Source organism: Mytilus edulis, chromosome 5 (assembly GCF_963676685.1).
Source record: "Mytilus edulis chromosome 5, xbMytEdul2.2, whole genome shotgun sequence".
NCBI lineage: Eukaryota > Metazoa > Mollusca > Bivalvia > Mytilida > Mytilidae > Mytilus > Mytilus edulis.
Window position 1 is genome coordinate 78,630,400 of NC_092348.1, and position 23,592 is coordinate 78,653,991.

General features: G+C 30.6%; 2 protein-coding genes across 3 annotated transcripts; one reads left to right on the forward strand and one right to left on the reverse strand.

Moving 5' to 3' along the window:
- Positions 1-382: 382 nt before the first annotated feature.
- Positions 383-13,192, reverse strand: LOC139525469 (transcription factor E2F5-like). Its single transcript, XM_071320823.1, has 10 exons — positions 12,998-13,192; positions 9,864-9,973; positions 9,063-9,110; positions 8,285-8,434; positions 7,535-7,643; positions 6,935-7,120; positions 5,693-5,825; positions 5,312-5,371; positions 4,594-4,638; positions 383-3,999 (listed from the first exon to the last, which is right to left on the reverse strand). Exons 1-10 carry the CDS (start codon positions 13,121-13,123, stop codon positions 3,884-3,886), a joined length of 1,083 nt encoding a protein of 360 aa, XP_071176924.1. The 5' UTR covers positions 13,124-13,192; the 3' UTR covers positions 383-3,883.
- A 211-nt stretch (positions 13,193-13,403) lies between these two features.
- LOC139525470 (BTB/POZ domain-containing protein 17-like) lies at positions 13,404-18,693 on the forward strand. Of its 2 annotated transcripts, none has more exons than XM_071320824.1 (2): positions 13,404-13,492; positions 16,825-18,693. In XM_071320824.1, exon 2 carries the CDS (start codon positions 16,848-16,850, stop codon positions 18,264-18,266), a length of 1,419 nt encoding a protein of 472 aa, XP_071176925.1. In that variant the 5' UTR covers positions 13,404-13,492; positions 16,825-16,847; the 3' UTR covers positions 18,267-18,693. The 2 variants fall into 2 exon arrangements, with proteins under 2 accessions (XP_071176925.1, XP_071176926.1); XM_071320825.1 differs by having other exon boundaries at positions 13,424-13,476.
- Positions 18,694-23,592: the final 4,899 nt, after the last annotated feature.

Consider the following 23,592-nt stretch of genomic DNA (forward strand, 5'->3'; position numbering starts at 1 on the left):
AAAAAACGAGAGAAACACATATAAATTACATAAACAAACGACAACTACTGTATATCAGACTAGGTATATTGTTAATTTTTTTGGACTAGTCTTGCACCGAAATCAATTATTTTCAATTCTATATGTAAGATTACAACTCCCTGGTTCAATATCTCTTTTGATTATTTTTTTTACACTTTTTCATGCTTCGACCTTTTCTAGCTTGCTACATGCTGTGGTATAGTTGGCTCATTCTTAATGTCTGTAGGGATGGATATAAGTTGAAACATCTATCGCCTTTGGTCTCTAGTGGATAGTTGTCTTATAAGCAATCATACCACATCTCCTCAAACTCAACATTACAATATGGTGATGGTTTGAGTAAAATACAAACAAAACTGAATGCTTTCAAATTGTTATTTATTAATAACAAATAGTATATGTACATAACTATTATGTATTGAACACTAGGTAAATTAACTGACCAATCTATACTATAATAATAATTATAATTTTGCTCAATATATTTTTCACATAGAAAAGTTGTTCTTCCTATTACTCTATGGGTGAATATCACAATAAAATACTTGATCATTTTAGATTTACAAACACACAAAATTTAAACATGATTTTTTTTATGAAATGTGATTTACATGTTGCACCAAATTGATAAGCCTAAAAATAAATACTTGTATTTCTGTTAAAGCAACCTCCTCATAAATTTTCATTAGAAATTTTGAAACTTGAATTGTTGAAAATTGAGGTTTTGAGCCTATTAACTGTCAGACAAATATTTCTATTTGACATGTTTAAAGATATACATTTATTGAAAAAAAGATATAATTATTTACCTTATACATGCTGGTACATGCAGTGAGATTTTCACTCTAAAGTAAAGTGAAGCAAAGAAGGGTACAGGAAACAAAATCATTGTAAGATCTCCATATACATGTGTGTAAAGGTAGATAACAAACTTATACTTATTTAATTCCTATTTTTTATAAACTTAAATTAGATGGCATTTGTGTAGTCTATATTGCAGCAGCATTTACATAAACCTAGTAGCGATTTAATGTAAAAGAATGGTCATTTTAAACTATGAGTATGGTTCCTAATACTAATCTCAGACTAATTCCTTTTAAGAAAATGAAGCATAGCCATTGTGCTTTATAAAAATGATTTATTGCCAAAGGCTGACATTAGGAGCACAAAACATGTAATATCCATGATTATTAAAATCTAGCTCAGATAACACTCTAAATGGCCTTTTTTATTCTAAATAAACACACTTTTCAGAGAAAAGTATGAAAACAAATATTTATTGACCCATAATAGAATGCATAGTTCATATTTGTACAATTCTATCTAAAGCTTACATCTTAAATGGGTTAACAGGTGTTTTATGTTCTGAATCTGGTATTTGATGGACCAGACATTTTTCTCAGGTTGTTTTGCTACTCTTTTCGTTACATTGAAAACCAAATGCATGAACCATGTTTACCTTACTCTACTAATTTTCATGTAGGCATAAATGTCATCACAAAAAGAGAGCTGTATCAGCACTAATTTAGAACTTTGGCAATGTATACTATAAGATAATTTTTGGAAAGGGTAACATATTGAACTTTTATAAAAAGTTCAACAACACATAAGTTCGCTTATGTATTAGAAATTAAACATTATTTATACATCAAGTTTTTCATGTAACAATTAGTTTACATCTTGTATTTACATATATAACAGTAAACATAATATAACAAACAAACCAACAGGTGGGTGTGGTCTAATGTACACAGGTGGGCGTCAACATAAATTTTTATCAATTAATAATGAAGATAGTGAGGAAAGTCATGATAAGGCAAAATGAAAATAAAAAATAGAAAATCAATTTCTGACCAATCATCTGCTGTCTAAACTTTGTCACTTTATCTTTTCAGGGGAGACAATTTATATTTAATTTTCAGAAATTAAAATTATGAAAAGACCGAAAAACAAATTTCTTTCTTTCAAAATAACAATTGTAAAAACTAGTGAATCTCCATAAAGGGTAATAAAAAAGAAAAAAAAATGATATCATCTCTGTTCTGATAAGAAATATTTGTTTTTATTATGTAAAAAAAATGAAATTTGAAATGATAAGACATTTTTTATGAGACTGAAAAATTTTCATACCTATGTTAGAAATTAGAATCTATCTTATAAATTCATTTTGCCATAGCATAAAGATAAAATAAACATTTATGAGAAAGACTATTACAGTTTTCTTTTTTTAAATGCTTGTCAGAAAATAGAACATATCATACAATAGTTATATTCTATAGTGATACAATTGATACAGAAAGAAAATATACATCTAAATTGTGACATACTTTCTAGTGCCTGTAGGGTCCTGATCTTTTTGCAGCACTTGAAAAGGATAGTTTTTGTATACTATTTATATTCAAATCACAGCATTATTATTTATTATAATTTGAAAGAACAATTATTATCTATTTGGATTAATTTTGAACACATTAAAATCAAAAATAAACATAAAACACAAACTTCACTAGTTTTATAAATATGAATATTTACATCTTGTTATTTATAAATCACTGTTATCACCAAAGTGAGATGAAATTCCATACACATCAAATTATTATTACCCAGTCTCCTATGGAAAAATTGTAAAATGAAAACAAAACTAAAGCAAACCCTTCCAAAAGTTACATAAAAAGTTTTACATATTAAGGATCAAAACAAACTTGAAATGATTTAATGTTGAAATGAAGGATTAATGCTGTCTACATAGTGTGACTGAACACATTCTTTATCCAACACAAATGCAAATACTCAAAAGTGAAAATAAAATGCAAATAAACTATCGAATAAATGCTTGAATAAAAATTTCTGTAAATATTAGACTCTTTCGTATTTAAATTAAATGAAAGCCTCAAGTTACATTATCACAGCATGAAATATCTCTTAACTTGATTCAATGTAAAAAATTAGTATAATTGTTTTGTAGGTCTTTATAATTATGTATGCCCCTGTCAAATCTAACAAATTTTTTTTCTTATTTCTCTACATTACAGCTCAGGGATTGTACTTAATATTCTTTGCCAGGTGAGCATCCACTATCATTAATTATTACTTTTGAAATCAGACTTCTTTTGGAGGGAAGTGATCTGTAATTCTTTGGCATAGTAAAATATTTAGACAAAAATAATTTTCCTTTTAAAAGGACCACTTTGTCTGGCCAGAAAATAAATTGTGGACAATTCAAATGACTGCTTGACTAAAATTTTCAATGCCCTAGCTACCTTAAAAAATTTAATACATAATTTCAAAACATTGTAAAATGGAATAAGACAAGTTCTTAACATAATGACAGTCTAAGTTATTCGATATAATAAAGGATAAATCAATACTGTACATTTAAAGGTCTATTGTATTAACATTGATGTCCAGAAATATATAAGTAGCCATTTATGTATGCAAGATAAATCACTATCTTTTTATATCCAAAGTTGCCTTTCCCGAGGACTGTTCATCTATAGAAAATTTGGTCCCATTTCTTATGTATGAAACAGATGATAAAAACAAGTTTACCCTTTTTTAGGGCTCAACCATGAAGTATTGTAATAAAAATATCTTATGTGAGTTTCAAAATATTCATATGCTTGTCAAATGAAATGTGAAGTGGTATGAATTATTTCAAAAAATAATTCAAATCCTGGTAACTGTTTGCATTTAAGAATTTACCACTTTTAAAATATAAAACCTCCTTAATACTTCACCGATAACATTTTCCCTACATTAAAACACCCACCCTTATTCAATAGCATTAATGAGGTTCTAATTTTTAGCAGTGGTATATTATATTATAGCACTAAATCTACACATAATGAGGTAGTTCTAATTATCACATGGTTAATAAAGGCACATCAAACAGATCACATGCTCCTTCAGAATCGTCTAAATTGAAATAATAATCTTTATCACTTGGGGGTGGACTCAATCTCAAAAGTGGTGCAAATGCTGAAAATAATGAGAGAAAAATTATGAATAACATTTATCACATAATTTAATCAATTAGTTATCAAGCATTTTCACTGAATGCCATTTTCAAATTAATACAATAATTTCACTTTCCATGATCAAGTGTGAAAAGATAAATATGATATAACCCCTAATTTGTTTATTTATCAACGTGTCATCTAAAATTCATCAACCTACCTTCAATTAAGCAATCATTTTAAATGCAAACTAGCCAATGCACTCAATCCCTTTTTTATATAAACTGTACTTATGCAAGAATCTTGCTGAGCAATCAGCAAAATATTTTGAAAAGTGTTCTGTGAATGCGAAGGTCTCTTCTGAAGTATTGATACTAGTGGTTCATGTATCATTGGATTGTTTCTGAATTGAATACCTACATGGAAGGTTATGGTTGGATTGTTCCCAAATTCAACAAATGCAGGGAAGGTTATGCATCAAAATAGGGACAATTACAACCTCAAAAATATACATGTTTACAAAAAAAAAAAATAACACAAAACTCGCAAAGGCAGAAGGATTTTGAATCAGATTGCTGTAATGATTACAAAGAGAGTAAAGAGAGATAACTCTTACCTTCTGATGACATTAACTCTTCTATCAGGTCACCATCCATACCATCTAAAGATATAAAATACACAATAGTTTAATATAACCTATACATTTCTGAAACAGCACCACTATAAAATTCCATACTTTTAAAGTTACTGGTATTCTTGAAATGAAAGAGTTATTTTTATTTTAAATAAAATGACTGACATTTTTCATCTTGTGTTAACTTTATCTTATGGTATCAATAAAACCCTAAATTTCATAAGTAGCAATTGATCAGGGAAATTTCTTGGATGTAGAAGAGAAAATATCTTTTCTTTGTTTCCTAAATTTAAACTAATCTTGTTGTACATAAAACCTATTTAAGTCAATGTCATAAGTTTTTAACTTATTGTTCATAAAAAAGGACCCATTTTATTATTTTGAATAAATTTACATTTTGTGTTTTTAAATATATGTAGAATATTGGTTTTCCTGACTATTTACCTATTCATGCAACTAATATGAATTAATCTGATGAGTTTTTAGATACCTACAGTCTTATTATTGCGATACTCATCCAGTAGCATTATTTGCAGTAATAAAAACATTGCAATATTTTCTGAATTAATAGTATCATCTTGCACATTAAATTTTAATAAGTTATTGTCAGCCCCTGCTTCTGTATTGTATGAGTTAATTATTTGAATAATCAAATTTCAATCTACTAAATTTCTATTAATTTTGTATGCATATGTCTTACCTAGATCTGCTCTGGATGGATCAAACAGGTCATTGGGATCTAACAAGTTTGATGTAGAAACTACAAAAAATAAGTCATTCTTTTAGTTCATAACATAACATTCTAAATTACTTTTTACGTTCAAACACATACCCAGTCTTTATTTAATATTTCACATGGTTGACTCTTCAGCCATTAAATGCCAGTTACTAAAAAACTTTTTATATTTCTGCAGTTCAAAAAATAACAAACTTTATTGCTTTTTAATAATGTTAAAAAGAGTGATGGCTTTAATTAATATTGCACAGGGTTGACTTCTCAACCAGTAAATACCAGGTTTTTAAAACTTTATATATTTCTGCAACTCTTATTTAGAAAATAAAGAAATGAATGTTTCCTTACATGGAAGTGCTGATGATGTTGATGGCTGTGGTTGTGTTTTCCTTGGCGATGATCTAGTGGCCATTCTGGATGTATCAAAGTCTGCTGCTGGCTGAGACTGCCTTAATGGAGATTTCATGGGTGACCGCACATTCTACAAAAATACAGAAAATACAAATGTTTAATACTCAGATCTTGTTCAGTGTTCAATAAATAATTTAAAATATTCTTACAATCAAACATTGTTGGACTATTGTAAATAGAATCTAATGTTATAAAATTAATCAAATTTATATTCTTCCTTTTTGCAAGTTTTTTTTCTAAATTGAAAATGGTGCAAATTCACTAAGCTACCCTGTAGTGTTGCTAAATGTTCCAGAATATTCAGAGAATACTAGTATGAACATGTACATTTCACGGCCTATTGTTTTAACAGAAATACTGTTATTACTAATATTTATCATTGTGAAATCATACCATATAGTTTATCGCACCGTGGGTAAATTATCAAGTTGTGATTGGTTTAACGCCGTTACGTGGTGACCCCCTATGAGACCATAGGGGGTAAGTAGATTTCATAGGGGGTTCATGACGTCATCTATTAATGTAGTTGTGTTTCATTGTTAATTTTTCACACGCAACAGAAAATGTCGAGCGTGCGATAAATTCGTTATATGGTTTACTACTGACCCCCTACAGATCTATTGAGGGTGAATAAAATCCATAGGGGATTCGGCCTCCGGTCTCATCCTCTATGGATTTTACTAACCCTCTATGGATCTGTAGCGAACCATATAACTTATAATATAGGAAATGTCAAATTTTTAAACAACAAAAACCAATCATTTCAATTTTCTAAAAACTATATTAATCACACGCATGACATGGCCTTGTGTGAACTTTTTTTTTCTTAAAGTCAAGCTTATATCTGTGGGGTAGGTGCGCGGATTTAGTTCATAATTCTTAATAACGGAAAGTTATTTTTAAACGAAAAAAAGCATGCAAGGAGAATTTCAGGGGGCAAGTTGAAACGAAAATCGATCAAAGAATAAGTCTATATATGAGTCCTATAATCCTGACAAACAGTACATGTTCTTGGAGATCTAAGAGAACACTGCAATTACAGCAAGGCTAACGTCCTCTTTCTTCACAAAACAGTTTTAGATCATTTCTTGGTATTTAATAACGTTAAGAAAACTTTTTGATTATGTCAATAAGCCTTCATGGTGTAATTAGGTCACTCATACAAATCTATTTACTTACCTTTCCCTGTTTATTTGTATTTTTAGGATCAGGATCGACATTTTGATTCTGTGGATCTTCCTGAGGAGGGGGTACCTGTACAACCACAGGACTGGTTTCCTCTGTGTCTTTATTTACTAACAGAACATTTATGGCACCGGAGGTACTTTTGAGATGAATCTGATAATTCTTTTTATAATTCAGACCCTGAAAAGACAATAAGATTCTTAAAACCCTCTCATAAATCCTAGATGATTAATGAAAATATAATTTATTTAAACATGGCAATTTTGATAGACCGTAATTATTTATTGATTGACCTACTTAAATGGCAAGTTACGAAGGATTTAATAATTTCAAGAACCGATATATAATACATCATTTTGTAGATCACTTTTATTATAAAATGTTACATGTTTCAGTGGCACAGACAACAGCAGAAACGAAATATAATGGAATTTTCATCTGAGTGTTATTTTTCAAAAATGTGAGTTAGGCACTTTTTGTTATGTTTGAAAATATGACTTTAATATTGTAACAGGTAACTTTTTCGTGAGCCATGTGCTGTACACAAAACTATTAAGGAATTATTTAATGCCAAAATGTACATGGAGTACTTACCAACTCTGGAATAGGAACTTCTAGTTGTGTACCCGAGGGGGCTTGTATAGCCAGTAATGTATCACCTTTAAAGCACCGACAGATATCTTCATGTGTTACATAGGCTAATCTTGTCATTGTTAAGGAAATTATGTTAATCACAGATATCCTACTAACCTATTCAGTGTCTATTAATCATTAAATATTAAATTAACTTAACCACATTTAGAAATATGTAATGTGTTTTAATCTAGATCCCGTCCATTTCTGTAATGAATACCAGAACTGTATTTTTTTGTGGTTTTTATGTATGTATTGGTAATCTTTCATATCTCCTGCTTTTATATATGGGTGTGATTGTTTCCAACTTATCATTTGTAAAGTTTTATTATAGCTTCAAATATCTATTTATGATTTGTTATTGTGACTACAATCCATAAGATTACTTTGCATGATGATGGATGCAGAAATAAAGTTTACTGTTGACCATCAGAAAGGTGAAATATGGTGGAATATCCCACTTAATGCAGTGGTGAAATCTTAATATGAATATACATGTAACAGTAATCAGTTTTGCATTAATTGAATCAATGAACAAGTAAGAATTAAATTATCAACTATTGTCTCTGCTTTTCTCATCATTTGAACTGAAAATGAGGAAATGAGAAGCTTCATCATTTTCTCTAACGAAAGGTGGAGGTTTCAAACCCCCTGTAAACTTCTACCATTCTGTCATTGAAGAGATCTGCCACTAATAGTTAGAAAGGATACCGAGTATTTGTGACTTCATCTGTAACATTTTTTATACTTTGTTGAACCCACAACTTGTGTTGATCTAATTCTTTTTCCTGTCTGTCTAAATCACTGATTTCGTTCTTCAAGGTCAGTAGTCTTTCTGATACTTCTGTTCCAGTTGACTGACTGTAAATGTAGAAATGTAATTATTTAATCTTAGTGTTCTACATAGGACCTATGGAAATACTATTGTTCAACTACAATTATAGACTATTCAATCTTAGTGTTCTACATAGGACCTATGGAAATACTATTGTTCAACTACAATTATAGACTAGGGAAGATAACTATAATTTGATAAAAAAAAAATATTACTTAAACATAACAATGACATCATCAATATTTTTAGAACAATATTCATGAAACATGTACTGTCATGACTGTACAATCTATGTAATTTCTAGACAAGTATGGTTATACACATTATTTTGTACCTTGGATATTGTTGTTTAGATTTCATTGGTAATTCTCTTGAAATCTTTATTAATAGGATATATATACATATAAATGTATAGAAAGATGTGTTTAATGCCCTGTTGGTTTTTTTTAAATCTCGAAAGTAGTGATAAGTCTGAATAATTGTTCAAGACAACCCCATCAGGAATGAATGTTGTATTTTGTTGTGACTTCATCTGTAACATCAGGTTGTCAGAAAACTAATCCTTTAAAGACTTTAATGCATGCTCTTTTTTTTATATAAATGTTCATATATAAGATATGTCATATCACTGTTGTATGTAAATATAGATCTTACTTTTCACAGGACACTGATGTATCTGTAGGGTACCCTGGACATGCTCCTCTGTAAAAATCAAATTCTTGCATATGAATGTGTATACAATTATAAGCATGGTAATACTGTATACATTGTATTAAGAACAAACACAACATTTTTTTTTCAGCAGTTGTTATCAACTTTAATGGATAGAAAAAATGATTAACATAAATTACAATCACAACATATTAATATTGTTACACATGAAATTATAAACTATGCTGTATTTCTTTCTAATAAATTCACTAAGCACCTACTACATGTACAACACTTAATTATTCAACTCTTTAATATAGCTAATCCTTCCAGTGTTTCCCCCAGAAAATTATCACATTAGGCGTAAAATAAAATTGTATATTTTTTTTAAGTCATTTGTTGTGGTGCATTGTTGCTCTATTTCTTTGAAGTAATGTTGATTTTCTTCTATGCATAAGCTCAGAATACAATTAAAATATTATAGTTGTTTAAATGTATGTCTTCAATATTCATTTATAGTTAAGGAGCTACCATTTGATTTATAGGGGGAGTGGGGCTAGGATGGAATTTTTGTCCTGACTTTTTTTATTAGTTTATCCTGCCTTTTTTTCATAAAATGTCATCCTGCCTCTTTTTTTTGGCAAAGTTGCTCATCATGCCTTTTTTCAAATTTCATCCTAGCTCCACAATAAAATGTCATGGTTAATTATCTTCTTCTAAAAATCTTATTAGATTAATCTATAAATTACAAAATGTATTAGTATTTCTATTATATAGAGAAAATTATGCAGTACATGTACTTACTTCCACTGAATGCTATTTTTAGATTTCTTTTCAATCAGACCAATACCCTCTAACACATTTGTTATGTCATAAATTCTTCTCTTTTGTCTGACTGCTAATTGGTCCGCTGCCTGTAAATCAAAAATAGATCATAAGATGTTATATATAATGATATATATCCATTCATACATGTTTTGTATATTTGTAAAATTTTTGTAACGAGGACCAGTTTTTTTGTGTGTTGCAAATTGATATTATTAATCATTTAAAATTAGAAAATTATCAAGTGAAAATGGCTGTGCAGGTGTTTAAAGCAGGGCTTCCAAAACGGTCATATATTCCGGACAAGTCAAATAAATTATATAAATGACTTGTTGTGCAAAGACTGAAACGGTCATTTTCAAATATAGTTTAGAAAAAAAACGGACATTTTAAAATGAAAGAAAAAAATCGAAGTTTATTCAAACTTTTTGACCTGACCTTTTGCCTTAAACAGCTACACATTACCTGTCATATAAGTGACATGATTATAATTACCATCAAAACAAACCCTACTATAATCACGGACTATAACGCTGTATGGAGTTTGAACCGTTGTTCGACTTAGTACACTCGTGCACATGTGCGCAGGTGTGAGATTAAATTATGCATCCGAATTTTCAAAAATGCTAAAAATATCATTGATACATGTACCTATACCTAATGTTCTTGTTGAGTTTAATCCTGTAGAAAAAAACGTGGAAAGATACTTTAAAAACTCAATCGTGCTTTAAATCGTACACGGATTTTATGTATCCGTCTCTGGTCTGTGTTTTACCATTGTCAACATCCGGTTAAAGTACTTTTTAAAAACGAAAGTGAAGTTATTGACATCATAATTTTGCAAAAATAAAGAGTCTTAGACAGATATTAATACTCTAATGTTGCACACTGCGGATAGTGCACTGCCAATTTATCAGTCAGAACCAGAACATCGAATTTATATTAAAAATCAAGTCAAATTTAATCACTACATATGTTCTCTGCACCGCTCTGTATATAACTTAGATTTTAACTAATTTTAAATAAATAGGCCACGTATGCACCAGTTATTAATCATCTTTATCCAGATGGAAAACTGGAAAACTTTAAGAAATATCTTTGTGTGTCAATCATAATAATGATAATTCTTATGATACTATGATTGCCTTTTGTTACTTAGTCGTATGGGGTAAAAATCGAGGAAAAGACAAAAATGTACGGCTGGCTCAAATATTTTTTGGAAGCCCTGGACTTTAAAGGTATGGAATCGTTGCTTTGTTCACAAAAAAGGAAAATATGCAGTTTAAACACACAAAAAAAACCACATTGTGTACGTCAATAAAAGGTTGATCAAAAATCTCCAGTGATGAAGTCAAAACTCCAGTTGAAAATTTCCAAATCTCCAGTTGTGGCTGGACAACTCTGTCACATATATCTTATTGAACAATTATCTCTCACTGTCAGTGTGAGGTAAAAATATAAGCAATGTGACATGTGAAATGTATGGGAAATAGCTAGCTTCTTAATATGACAAGAATCCTATATCTATGGTAAAATTGATTGTTTTGTATTAAATTATAACAATTGCTATTTCAAAATTAACATTCCCATCGGGGGAAATCCTCCACAAATAGTGACAGTTGGCACAGCTGGAATCTTTTCATAGAAAGAATTTAAGACATTTTCAATCTCTTCCTCAACGCACGGCTATAGCTGCAATATTTCTTTTAATTGGTGGATTGCCAATAGAGGCTGAACTACACAAAAAGCAACTGTCTTTCCTACATAATTTACTGTCTTCAAATGTTCAAAGAGTTGACGATATCATCATCAGACAAATGTCGGTCAACTATGACAACCCGAACAGCTTCTTCTCAAAAATTCGAGAAATCCTGTTAAAGTATGGACTGCCTCCAATTCATCTTCTCCAAGAAACTCTTCCCTCAAAATTGAAATGGAAATCTCTTGTGACGAAGCATCTGAACACATACTGGCAAAATACACTAAGGGACGACGCAGAATCTAAATCAACTCTAAAACATATGGATACTGAACATCTTCTTGTTGGCAAAAATCATCCAGTATGGACTATATTTGACAAGACAAAAGCCGAAGTTCGGAAAGCTATTATTAAAGCTAGAATAGTTTCAGGAACCTTTATTCTGAATTCTGATCGAGCGAAATTTAATCAAGCACCTTCTTAAGTCTGCCAACTATGTAATCTTTCTGAGGAAAATATCTCTCATTTTCTCCTGGAGTGTCCAATTTTATCAAATACTAGAATTACATACTTTCAACCAATCAAGACATATGTTACTCAACATATAACAGCTGAAGTCTGGCACAGTGTCTTTCAATCTAAATCAAATATCATCAGGCTAATTATAGACTGTAGGCATTTCTCACAAACACTAAGAGACGACAAGATAATGAATATGATAGAAACCAAAACAAGGGAGATGTGTTATAAACTGTATATCAAACGCTTAAAGTTGCTTGAGGCAATGGATGGTTGACGGTCTGAAACAAACAGTTTTTATTCCGTATAAGTTGTGTTTTAACGTTTATAAAAGACACTCGGATTTTATGTGTAAATAGAAAGAGTTTTCTTTTACTGTGTATTATACTGGTGGATATTAACTTTTAAAATATATATAACATACATATATTTTAATGTGTAAATAATACTTTTACTTGGAGATAATCCTTGGTGTTCCTTATAAAGGAAGCTTATACGGAGAGAAGAAGAAGAAGGCAGGAATCCTTATTACTTAGTTTCAATGACTAATTTATTGAATATGTCAGAAATTATTATGATAATAGCGAGTATGTATTCTACAAATGTGCATTAACTTGGAACACAAAACAAACATTCAAATGCAAAAATAAAGGGAGATAACAATTTGACAGTGATTGAATATTACAAAGATAAAGGAAATGTTGCCAACTAGTTTCTGAATAAATTCGAAAGGTGTTCTAAAAAATATTTTATGTGAACATTTTTGTCTGTGATCACGTGCTTTATTTTTCCCTATCATTAAAAACCTATACAAAAATTGAATTCCTTTCAAATGACATGGAAAAAAAATCAATTCTTTGAGCTGACTTTCGAAGAGCACTTATTTCAAACTCACAACTTTGAGATCAAGCACTCCATCTTTTGCTTCTTGTAGCAAAGAAACAAATTTGGTAGTCAGCAGTCCAAGGCTTTTTTCGTGACGGCTTGGAGTATTATCTGCCATCAGACCCTGAAACTCCATGGTTCTTTCATGTGTAACAACGCGTGAAAATATCTAGGTCATGCCGAGATGTCAGAAAACCCAAAACCAAAGTCGGTGAAAATTTTCTCTTTTCGGACATGTCAAACTTTACTAATAAATAAACTATTTTTAGAGATCGATTACAAATAAATCTAAGCGAAAAATAAATTTTGTTGACGGTTAAAATATCCAAAAACTATTGCTTAGGAATTGCAGGAACATTTTTCAAGGATCGGAGATGTTAAGACATACTGAATAAATTTTTCGAACGCAACAATTTCTTCATCCTTCAAGCGTTTAATTCTATAACAGATACGATTTGCCAGCATGTCAACAGACCATACGGGTTAATGGTATTTATTCTGACAGGTATTATAAAATTTCAGATCTTTAAATAGTTTTAATTTTTACCTGTCATTACAATAACACATGCCATTACGTATGCACTACCCCCCCCCCCCCCCCCCAGCTTGCATTGATCATTTACAAAACATGATATTTTGTACTATAAAGCAGCAGACACTGACACTGTGACTGATAGGTACACGTATGTAACACAGGGATCTCCATGGCCTGTTTAACGATGGTGCCCCGCCATCGTTCAAATGTCTTGCGCCATCGTTAAATTGTCTTGCGCCATCGTTAAATTGTCTTGCGCCATCGTTCAAAACTTTATCGTTTTTTGTAGCCCGACGCCATTTTTTATCAATTATAATCAAATGCATGTAATTGCATAACATTTAGGCTTTTTATGTTATAATCCAATACAGTTCTAACGCCTGAGGGATATCCGGATTAAGATCGCTAATCACTTGTACCTGAGCTTGTATACAGGTAGATCAACAAACCAGACAGAATACTATCTGAGGATAGACGATCCATTTGTCGAATTAATCAACTAAGTTTCAGCAAATGATTATGATAATTTAGATTAAATAAATAAATTAATAATCCAGTTGCAAAGAAAACAGTTTAACAAGTCGAACACATGCTTTATTTTGACTTACGCAATCAGCATCCCCCTTTTCTTAAGAAGTACAAAATAAGACGCAAAACAGTAAATATTATTTCATCGCAAATAACTCGAGTACTGATGTAACGATATTTTAGAATTACTTTAAAAGTTTAAAAGTAAAAACTTAAATATTTCCTGTAAAGAAATATCGTATCGTAATTCCGAATTCAATTCGTAAATTACAATCAAATTGATACATCCGCGTTTCCGGTTTTCTATTCAGACTCGAAAGATGCATGTTGCACAGCATCAATTTGCCAGATAAAGTCATTAAAAACCTGTTCATTTGTCAATGTTTGCTTTACAAATCTCTTTAACCTTTTACATAACCCGTACGAATCGTTTTGTTGTTGCTGCAAATCAGCCATACCGGTAATGGGTTCTGAATTTGACAGTGTCCATGAAAAATAAGCTCCACATCATATGATTTTTAACCCTCATACCAATTACCAAAAATACAAGAAATCTACATGACTTTCATGACAGCTTTTGGTCATTCTCGACTAAGAGGGGACCATGAAGACTTGGCATTTGAATGGTTAAAAACGGCAATAAATGAAAATATTGATACTTCTAATTCTCATAGTATAATGAAAATTCAAATAAATATAATTTAAATAAGCAATGAATTAGCATGTTCACCATTCCTTGTATGGAGGGATAAAATACTTCCGATCGCGCTACACTGTACAGCGTAGACACGGTTTGTAGTGGTGAAAGTTCCTCCATCGTTCAATTTTCATCCATGGAGATCCCTGTAACAGCCATCCTTTGACCTGTTGACTATGTTGAAGTGCAGTCAAATAAAGCAAGAATAATAAAATAGATACAACACTATGCCTTCTTTTTGATGCCAATATCACATACAAAATGTGTGTGTGTGGGTGGGTTAAGGGCATACGATACAGTTACAGGGGAGGTAATGACGTTGTTAATGTAAAATGTTATTTTCGCGACGTCAAACTGTGACATATCGGGAAAAGATGCATTTTTCGACTGATTTTTATCATTCAAACTGATTTAATTTGAAAAAGAGTGCATGGACCCCCATTTTTTAAAACGACATTTTGTTTCATTTTGCAGGGAGATTATGTGGACCAAATTTTATAAAGCTGTAAATAGTGCAATTTTTTTAATTTAAAAAAAATACAGCAAAAAATGACGTTTTTTTCTCAATTCTTGACCATTTAATAAATATGAGTCATTTCTGAACAAAAAATGCATAAATTTTTAGAATTCTTATACAATACAGAAATTACAAATTATTTAACAAAAAACAATTTGTGTTCAAAAACAAAAAAGTTATGGTTTTCTTTCGAAAGGAAAAATACGGCCACAAATCCGAATTTTGAGCAAATATACAAAATTTCGACCTCATTTAACTTAAAAAGTAGCACATGAAGGTATATTTTTTATTACATATTTGATTTAATCAGGTAAAAAATACCCTATATGCAAATTTTCATCAACTTGTAAATACGGGATCAAAACTGTATCGTATGCCCTTAATCAAGTGAGGGAAGGAATGATCTTTGCAGCTAAATTTTAACTGTCATGTATGTCTACCTTGAGTGATGGTAGGAACCCCCCTTATTTCATGTGTCAAACAGTAATTTTCCACTACCGTTAGCTTCAAACTGATTAATATGTTACTGTGATCGGTGATTCATCAAAATATCTGTATCATAGTTTGTCAAATTAATACTTGAACGGTAAAATTACAGATATTTTTGGAAAAAATTACACATGATTTGTCAAAGTCAATCAAATTTTTTATCATCTCAAAGAAAGTGTACATTTTATCATCATGCACTTAAAATATAAACTGTTGACAAGAAATTAAACCTTTATTCGTCATGAACATGAAGATATTCCCATTACGATCCTCTTTAAAAGTGTCAAATTGGTTGAAATTTAAACCTGATTTGTTGAAATTTCCTTGTCATTATTCTTCAGAGGTCTCAAATAATTATGTGTTACCATTAGTTTTGGAAAGAACTTAACTGTAATTAGTCAAAATCAGTCGATATTTTTATCTTCATTAAAAAAATGTACATCTTATTATCCTGCAACAAAAAATTACATTTTCCCTGTATTTGTCATGAGGTACTCCATCATGTCCAGTAGGAATCTCTTTTAAAGTGTTTACCTTGACTTTCTGTCTGTCTCTCCATCCATCTACCCATTTGTTCTATTTTCTTTTCCATATTCTAACTCAAAGGTTACCTCATGAAAATTTAAGGAACCTCAAACACAATGCTAAGAGCCTAAACTTGTAGACAGAGTTCTTTATGTTCAAACATTGTTTAAGCTATTAGATACTTTACATGCTTTAGGTGCAGAAATGAAAAAATGTAAAACAATTGCAACAAAACAATAAATGGCCTAGGCCTGATTTATGATAAATCAATACATAAAAACAAATATTACAGACAACAACCTAAGACAAGCAGGGATAAGGCTTGTGACAGTGATCAATAGAATGTGACTGGGTTAAATATGTCTCAACCCTCTAACCTGGGGAAATTGTGTAGCAACACAAGAAAGCATGTTTTTAAAAAATCTTTCAGCCACTTTCATTTTTTATTTCCAGATTGAATGACATTTAAGTACATTAACTAGAGACAATGGGTTATATTACATGTATTAGGTTCCATGATTATAATTGGACATTTTTTATTTCCAGATTGAATGAAGTAACTAGAGACAATGGGTTCTATTAAGGTTCCACGATTAGATTTGGAGGATTTTGGACACCAAGTTGACAATTCCACGTCTACCATTCAACGTCTCTACCAACTATACTGTGATCCTGTGTTAAGTGACTTGCAGCTTATTGTCGGACAGAAATCATATTTTGCCCATAAATTAATATTGAGTATAAGTAGTGATGTTTTTAAGACAATGTTAACAAATCCTACTTGGCCAGAAGCATATACTGATAAAATTTATTTGGAAGAGGAACCTCATTGTGGACTTGTTTTTGAAGATTTTCTACAGTATTTGTACACAGGAAAGGTTCATCTGAGTCATACAAGCGTTTTACCTGTAATCATTCTGGCCGATAAATATAATATTAGTGACTTATCAGCCGTTTGTGTAGAATACATGTGTAATCATTTAATTGTACCAAGGACAGAAAGTTGTGTGTTATCTTGGCTGAATTACTCTGTCATGTGTAACCATAGAAACTTGGAGAAAGTATGTGAAAGTTATATCACAGCAAATTTTCAGTATGTGATGGAAACCGATGAATTTTTAACAATATCTTCTGATTTGTTATTGAAGTTTTTGAAATCATCAGACATTGTAATAACAAGTGAAATATTCCTTTACCAGTATGCCATGAAATGGGTTGAGAAAAACATTCTACCTTCCATTAAACCAGAGACTTATTTACCTGAAAACCTGAGCTTGTTGATGCAAATAGTTTCATCAATAAGGCAATGTCTTATGTCGAGGGAAGATCTGTTATTATTTCAGAGTGGTACGAGGCAGATAGCTGAATATTTACATAAAGTAACGGGAGTTAGCTGCTTTCCAGAAACCAAAAGCGAGCAATACCAAAATTTAACATCATCTGTCTCGACATTGATTAAAACAACACAGAGCAATACTTCCCCAAGGATATATACTTGTGATGCATGGTGTACTGAAATAAGCGTACCAAATGTTAATGAGGTACAACCAGGGGAAATTTTGGGAGCATTCTACTCTACACCATGTTCTTTTAATGCTGAAAGTGATGAAAGCTGGGATTGGCATATTGATCTTTATCCCAGGGGTGTTTTATTTCGTGGTTGCATGATGATAGGTCACTATGGTAACCATAGTATTGATGAGGTGATTTATGAAAGAGTCCGTCTGGCTATTTCGTCAAATTCATCAGATTGCAGATCTGTGAAAGTGACCGTCTTAGTTTATGGCCTTCAGAATGGTGTTGAATATGTTGTAAAGGCAATAACAAAAACATGTCTTTTCACTTCAGAACATGTAATCCATCATGTTAATGACCTTGTGGCTTTTAGTGACCTTGAATCTAAACAGTCTCCATTCCTTTTAGGTGAAGATCATAACGAATTTAAAATCAAAATAATTATCAGGCCTTTCAGTTCTCTAGTTACATGAGAACAATTAGTGGTTTAAGGCAAAGTTATGTTAACAAAACTGTTCAGTTTGATTAATGTTTTTATTCTTTTTGAGGATGTTACCATGTGTTACTGTAAGTTGCCAAATTTGTATAATAACAGTGGCCCAAGTAATAATTTGAAGTTTGATATTTTTGTTACATTGTTTCTTAACCTTGTTTACCAGAGCATTTGTTTATATATGTATTATAACAGTGGCACAAGTAATAGTATATAAAGTTTAATATTTGTTATGTTGTTTCTTAACCTTGTTTACCAGAGCATTTGTTTATATATGTATTATAACAGTGGCACAAGTAATAGTATATAAAGTTTAATATTTGTTATGTTGTTTCTTAACCTTGTTTACCAGAGCATTTGTTTATATATGTATTATAACAGTGGCACAAGTAATAGTATATAAAGTTTAATGTTTGTTATGTTGTTTCTTAACCTTGTTTACCAGAGCATTTGTTTATATATGTATTATAACAGTGGCACAAGTAATAGTATATAAAGTTTAATATTTGTTATGTTGTTTCTTAACCTTGTTTACCAGAGCCTTTGTTTACATTGTATTATAACAGAGGCACAATTAATTGTTTTTACCATGTTTACCAAAGCATTTGTTTATATCTTATATCTTATTATTTTTAGATTACATTGTACATCCATTGACATGTGATCTTCAGTAATGTCGGTGTTCATACCCGTAGCCCCTTGAAACCAAATTAGCACTGTTAAAGTCAAGGTTCTGTCCAAATTGTGACTGTTAAAGTCAAGTTCATGAGTCCAAATACCCCCCTTGGAAATTCCTGGCTATGGGCCTGGTGTTAACGTTTATTAAAATGATTTATTTGTATGTTACTTTTATACTTGTCATGATGATAGAATTAGTTGGCATGAATGAAAAAGATATCAGCAGGAACAATATTAAATTTAATTCAAACTTTCAGATCTGTCTAGCAGCATTGTTTGACAGAAATTTTCTTGTACCCTATAGCTAGCCTTTGAGCAGGGAAATTTTCATCAGTGTCTAATATCATGAACATGAATTGTGTTATACTCTGTCATTGTTTGTAAGGCATATCATGCAACTTTGTTTTGTACTTTTCAGATGTCATTTTCTTTTAAGAGAAATATTTGAGAACTAGCGTGTTTCAATGGCCAGTATTATTTAAATTATTATATTTTTGTTGAATTACTTGTTATTTAAAGATTGGTATTTCTGAAAAAAAAAGCATATAGGGCAGCAATGGGATAAATAAAATGTATCAGAAAATAAGCTTATTTTTGTATTAGCTGAAATGAAGGTCATAGTACATGTATATGAAATCTTTTCAAGGTCGACATGTCCTTCATGTGCTATGATTGCAAAGGAGACATTCTGCAAGAGACACATGTAGGTCAATTATTTTTATTGTATGCAATGAAAGTAAGGTGTACAGGTCAGCCTGGCAGGTATCATCTGACCTTGACCTATTTTTTATGGTTAATTGGTCATTGTTAACATTGTTAAGGTGGTATGGGTGTTTTCCGCCATCTTGGATTGAAAGACAACAGAATCTAAGGTCCAGATTTTCTATCAAGTTAACAAACTTTGATGCAGAATGCAGATATTTAATGTGAGTTTTCATAAAGAAACAATTTATAAGAATATAACTTATAAATATTAATATTTTTAAAAGTGTAGATTATTTTTGGTTGTTTTTAAATTTTTTAAATTGGCATTTTAAGGGGAGATAACTCTAAAACAGTGCATTTTCTGAAGAAATCTACATAGAATTTTCCTATTTTGTATTTTATCCAGAAAAAAATGTACGGTGACCCTTTCTTTTCTTTTGATATACTCAAAGCATTGTCTGAAAGCTATCTTTACCTGATTTATTTTACAATTCTATTATTTAGTTTAGTTTCTAATCACAAAATGGTGTTTTTTCCTGTATAATCCATACAAAATATGTCATTTTGTCACAACCCGTAACTTGAGAACATGCACGGTGACCTATCATTTTTATTATATTTTGGAACATATATCAATAGATATTACATTTTGGCAAAGTATGAACAAATTCTATCATTTTTATTTTAGACTCCCATACCACCTTAAGTTTCAATATTATGTCTGTTTTTCAGACACTGTTTGCAATATGTTATTAATAGACTCGCAATGTTTTGTGTATAGAATGATTCTAAGGTGTATATGTCCATCTCACAAATGGAAGTTTTTAATGACCTTGACTGGCTATGTCCATCTGACAAGGTTCATCTGACTTTGACCTCATTGTCATGGATCATTGATATTGTTAAGTTTTTGTTTATATATTTGTGTACGAGAAATGTTATATAATGCAACTTTTGTAAAGTTAAAAATGGTATGTCTTGGTATTTGGATGAACCAGAATTAATTCTTCATGGTTTATGAGAATCAGAATATGGTGTAAAAACATTGCAAAAAATTGGTAATAAATGATGCATGAACAATCATTTTGTTCCCTGCATGTAGAAATTGTATTCTAACACATGCATATATACATGTTAGAGTGCATGCAGCAGTTTACTGTAAAGAATATTTTAACAAGGGGAGGTAATTTGTGTTGTAAATAAAATAAAAATATTGCATGTATTTTTTTTATGCATTTGGGATGATTGATGGATCAAAATAGTAAGATTATTTAATAATTGCAGTATGTGCTGTACACTAATTATATGATAAGAATTTAATATATGAGTTAATATAAGTTTTTGGCTTGTTACATTTACAAAAGAAAGCAGTATTATCTTACAACAATTTTGATATTTATAAAGGGTGTGTGAGCGTCATAGCAAGCTAGAACTATTAAAACAATGTGGAACTCATTCATTTTCTTTTTTGTTTCAAATGTGATATTATCTATGAAAAAAGAAAGTTAGAAATAAAGAAACAACTTTTTCATTTAATTAAAAAAAGGATTATAGACATTTAGAACAATATGTTTAGTTTTCGATCATTTGAAATTTAAAAAAAATTGAAACAGTTGTACAATTTTTTTATTTTTTTGTAAGTCTGTGTTCTTTGTGTTATCATTGTGTGTCAACAGAATTAACAATATCTCTAGAAATTATAAGTGTATAAACTGTAAATTAATCTCCATCCTAGATTTTTAAAGAGAAAAAAGCTAGCTATGATCAGATGTTTTTTTTGTTTTTTTTTAATATATTTAAAACTACTGTGAAAGTACTTTTATTCGTGGGGTACCAATTTTCGTGGTTTTCGTGGATGACTCTATCCACGAATTTAAGTGTCCAACGAAATAAAACAACCATTGTCCAAATCGAGACATGGAAAGATCCCCATCGGTAGGTTTGACTACTGATATGATCTAGATAATATATTAAATAACGCAAAATCTAAGAATACTTTAATAGCAGTCACAGAACTACAATTGCATGCAGGATTATACCCATTTAATCTTTTATAACCTAAATTGTACAACTTTTGATCTTTTAATTCTCATAAAAAATATTTTTGATCGATGAAAGTCAGATTTCCGGTATTGATATGCTAGTATGATAAAGTGTTCATTTTAATTCTCATAATTCTCGTACATATGGGAAATAATAATTTCATGCTGGGCTTGATTTTGGTAAGAATTATTTGACAACTCAAGATATGTTTATAGCATTTGTTTATGTCACTGTTTTCTTTAGGTGACATGTTTATGGCCTAATTAACACCTTTGATGGTCTCACTTTACCATGGGTTAATTAGTGTTATCACTACGATTTACACGGGTCTATGTTTACTTTGCAATTACCCTCAATCCAGACTATTTGTAACCTTCTTTCTAAAAGCTTTAATTTTTCAATATTTTTTTTTTTAGAAAACTAAAATCCACGAATTTAAAAACCCACGAACATGTAAATATTGCTCAAACCACGAAAATTGATACCCACGAATTAAAGTACTTTCACAGTATTTGATTTTTGAAACATTGTTATTATATTGCCTGACAGTTCTATGTTTAGTTATCATTTTGATTTTACCACGGAAGGCAGCATTTGACTGCAATGTTCTGTTTTGTTATTACTTGTTCAAATTTTAATCCAATCAAACTGATTGATATTAATTAAAGATGGGAAATATTTGAATTTGTTGTTCAATTTTTTATTTTTTTTTTATGGCCCATTAATGGGCATTATGTTTTTGGGTCTGTGCGTCCGTTCGATTGTTTGTCCGTCCATCTGTCTGTCCGTTAGACAGTCTGTCCTGCTTCAGGTTAAAGTCTTTTAAACTTGAAACTTGGTGCACATGTTCCTTATGATATGATCTTTCTAAGTTTAATGCCAAATTAGAGTTTTGACCCCAATTTCACGGTTCACTTAACATTGTAAATGATAGTGTGAGTGGGGCATCCATGTACTATGGACACATTCTTGTTTAACATTACTTCATTTTCTTTAGGACTTTAAGCAAGCATCAATCAATTACTTTTATATATTAATTTTCAAAGACTGAAAGAGATTGAAGAATGAAGGATTTATTATCATTTTCATATTCTTGTGGAAAACAGAAGTTAAAATGGTTTAGTGACATCACTGTTGTTTGTTTGTTTGTGTGTCTGTTCATTCTTTCATTTAATATGAAAATAATGTGATTGCCAATCAGCAACTATCCACCAGAGATTAAATGGTGTGGCTGTAATAAGCTACTATAGTTCACTGCATGGCCTTTAACAATGAGCAAATCCCAATCTGTATAGCAATGTATATTGTATAGTAAGCTATGGAAATTGGAACATAACAAAATGTACAACGAGAAAACAGATTTCCTACCCTACAATATTAAGATACTGAAGTTATAAACATTAAAAAAAGTTTACAAAAATGTTCAGACAATGTTTGTTATGTTAATAGGAAGGTATCTTTCAAGGACGGTAATTTGCAGATTGATTGTTCCAGAATTATGGGACTTAAAATTGTAGTTCATCTCTTATAGTAAATCTTCACTGGATCATATTTTCCCACAATGCACCAAGAGATATGTGACTTGATTATTTTAAAGAAAAGACAGTTTTGAGCATATTTCCGGAGACCAAATGTCGTACAATTGTGTGTCTGTGGACTGTTACTTAGAAAAAAGATAAAATTTGAAACTTATGTTCCATAAGCTGGAACCAATAGACAACTTTCGAGTTCGATGCATTTCCGTCAAAAACTCTGGTTTTAGTGAACGTCATTTGTGCGTTTAGGGCACTTCCATTCCAATGTTGAGCGAGTGGTTGGAAAACTATAATTCTATATTGTACGAATTATACGACAAATTGAATTCTCAAAATTGACAATCA

Bases quoted from the DNA above. Each gene is read 5' to 3' on its own strand.
- LOC139525469 (XM_071320823.1), bottom strand. From the start codon at position 13,123: ATGGAGTTTCAGGGTCTGATGGCAGATAATACTCCAAGCCGTCACGAA. The intron at 5,372-5,692 runs GTAAGGAAACAT...TATTTTTTGTAG, and splicing joins AACATCATCAGCACTTCCAT to TTTCTACATCAAACTTGTTA. The intron at 4,000-4,593 runs GTAAGAGTTATC...CATTATTTTCAG, and splicing joins AGAGTTAATGTCATCAGAAG to CATTTGCACCACTTTTGAGA.
- LOC139525470 (XM_071320824.1), top strand. From the start codon at position 16,848: ATGGGTTCTATTAAGGTTCCACGATTAGATTTGGAGGATTTTGGACAC.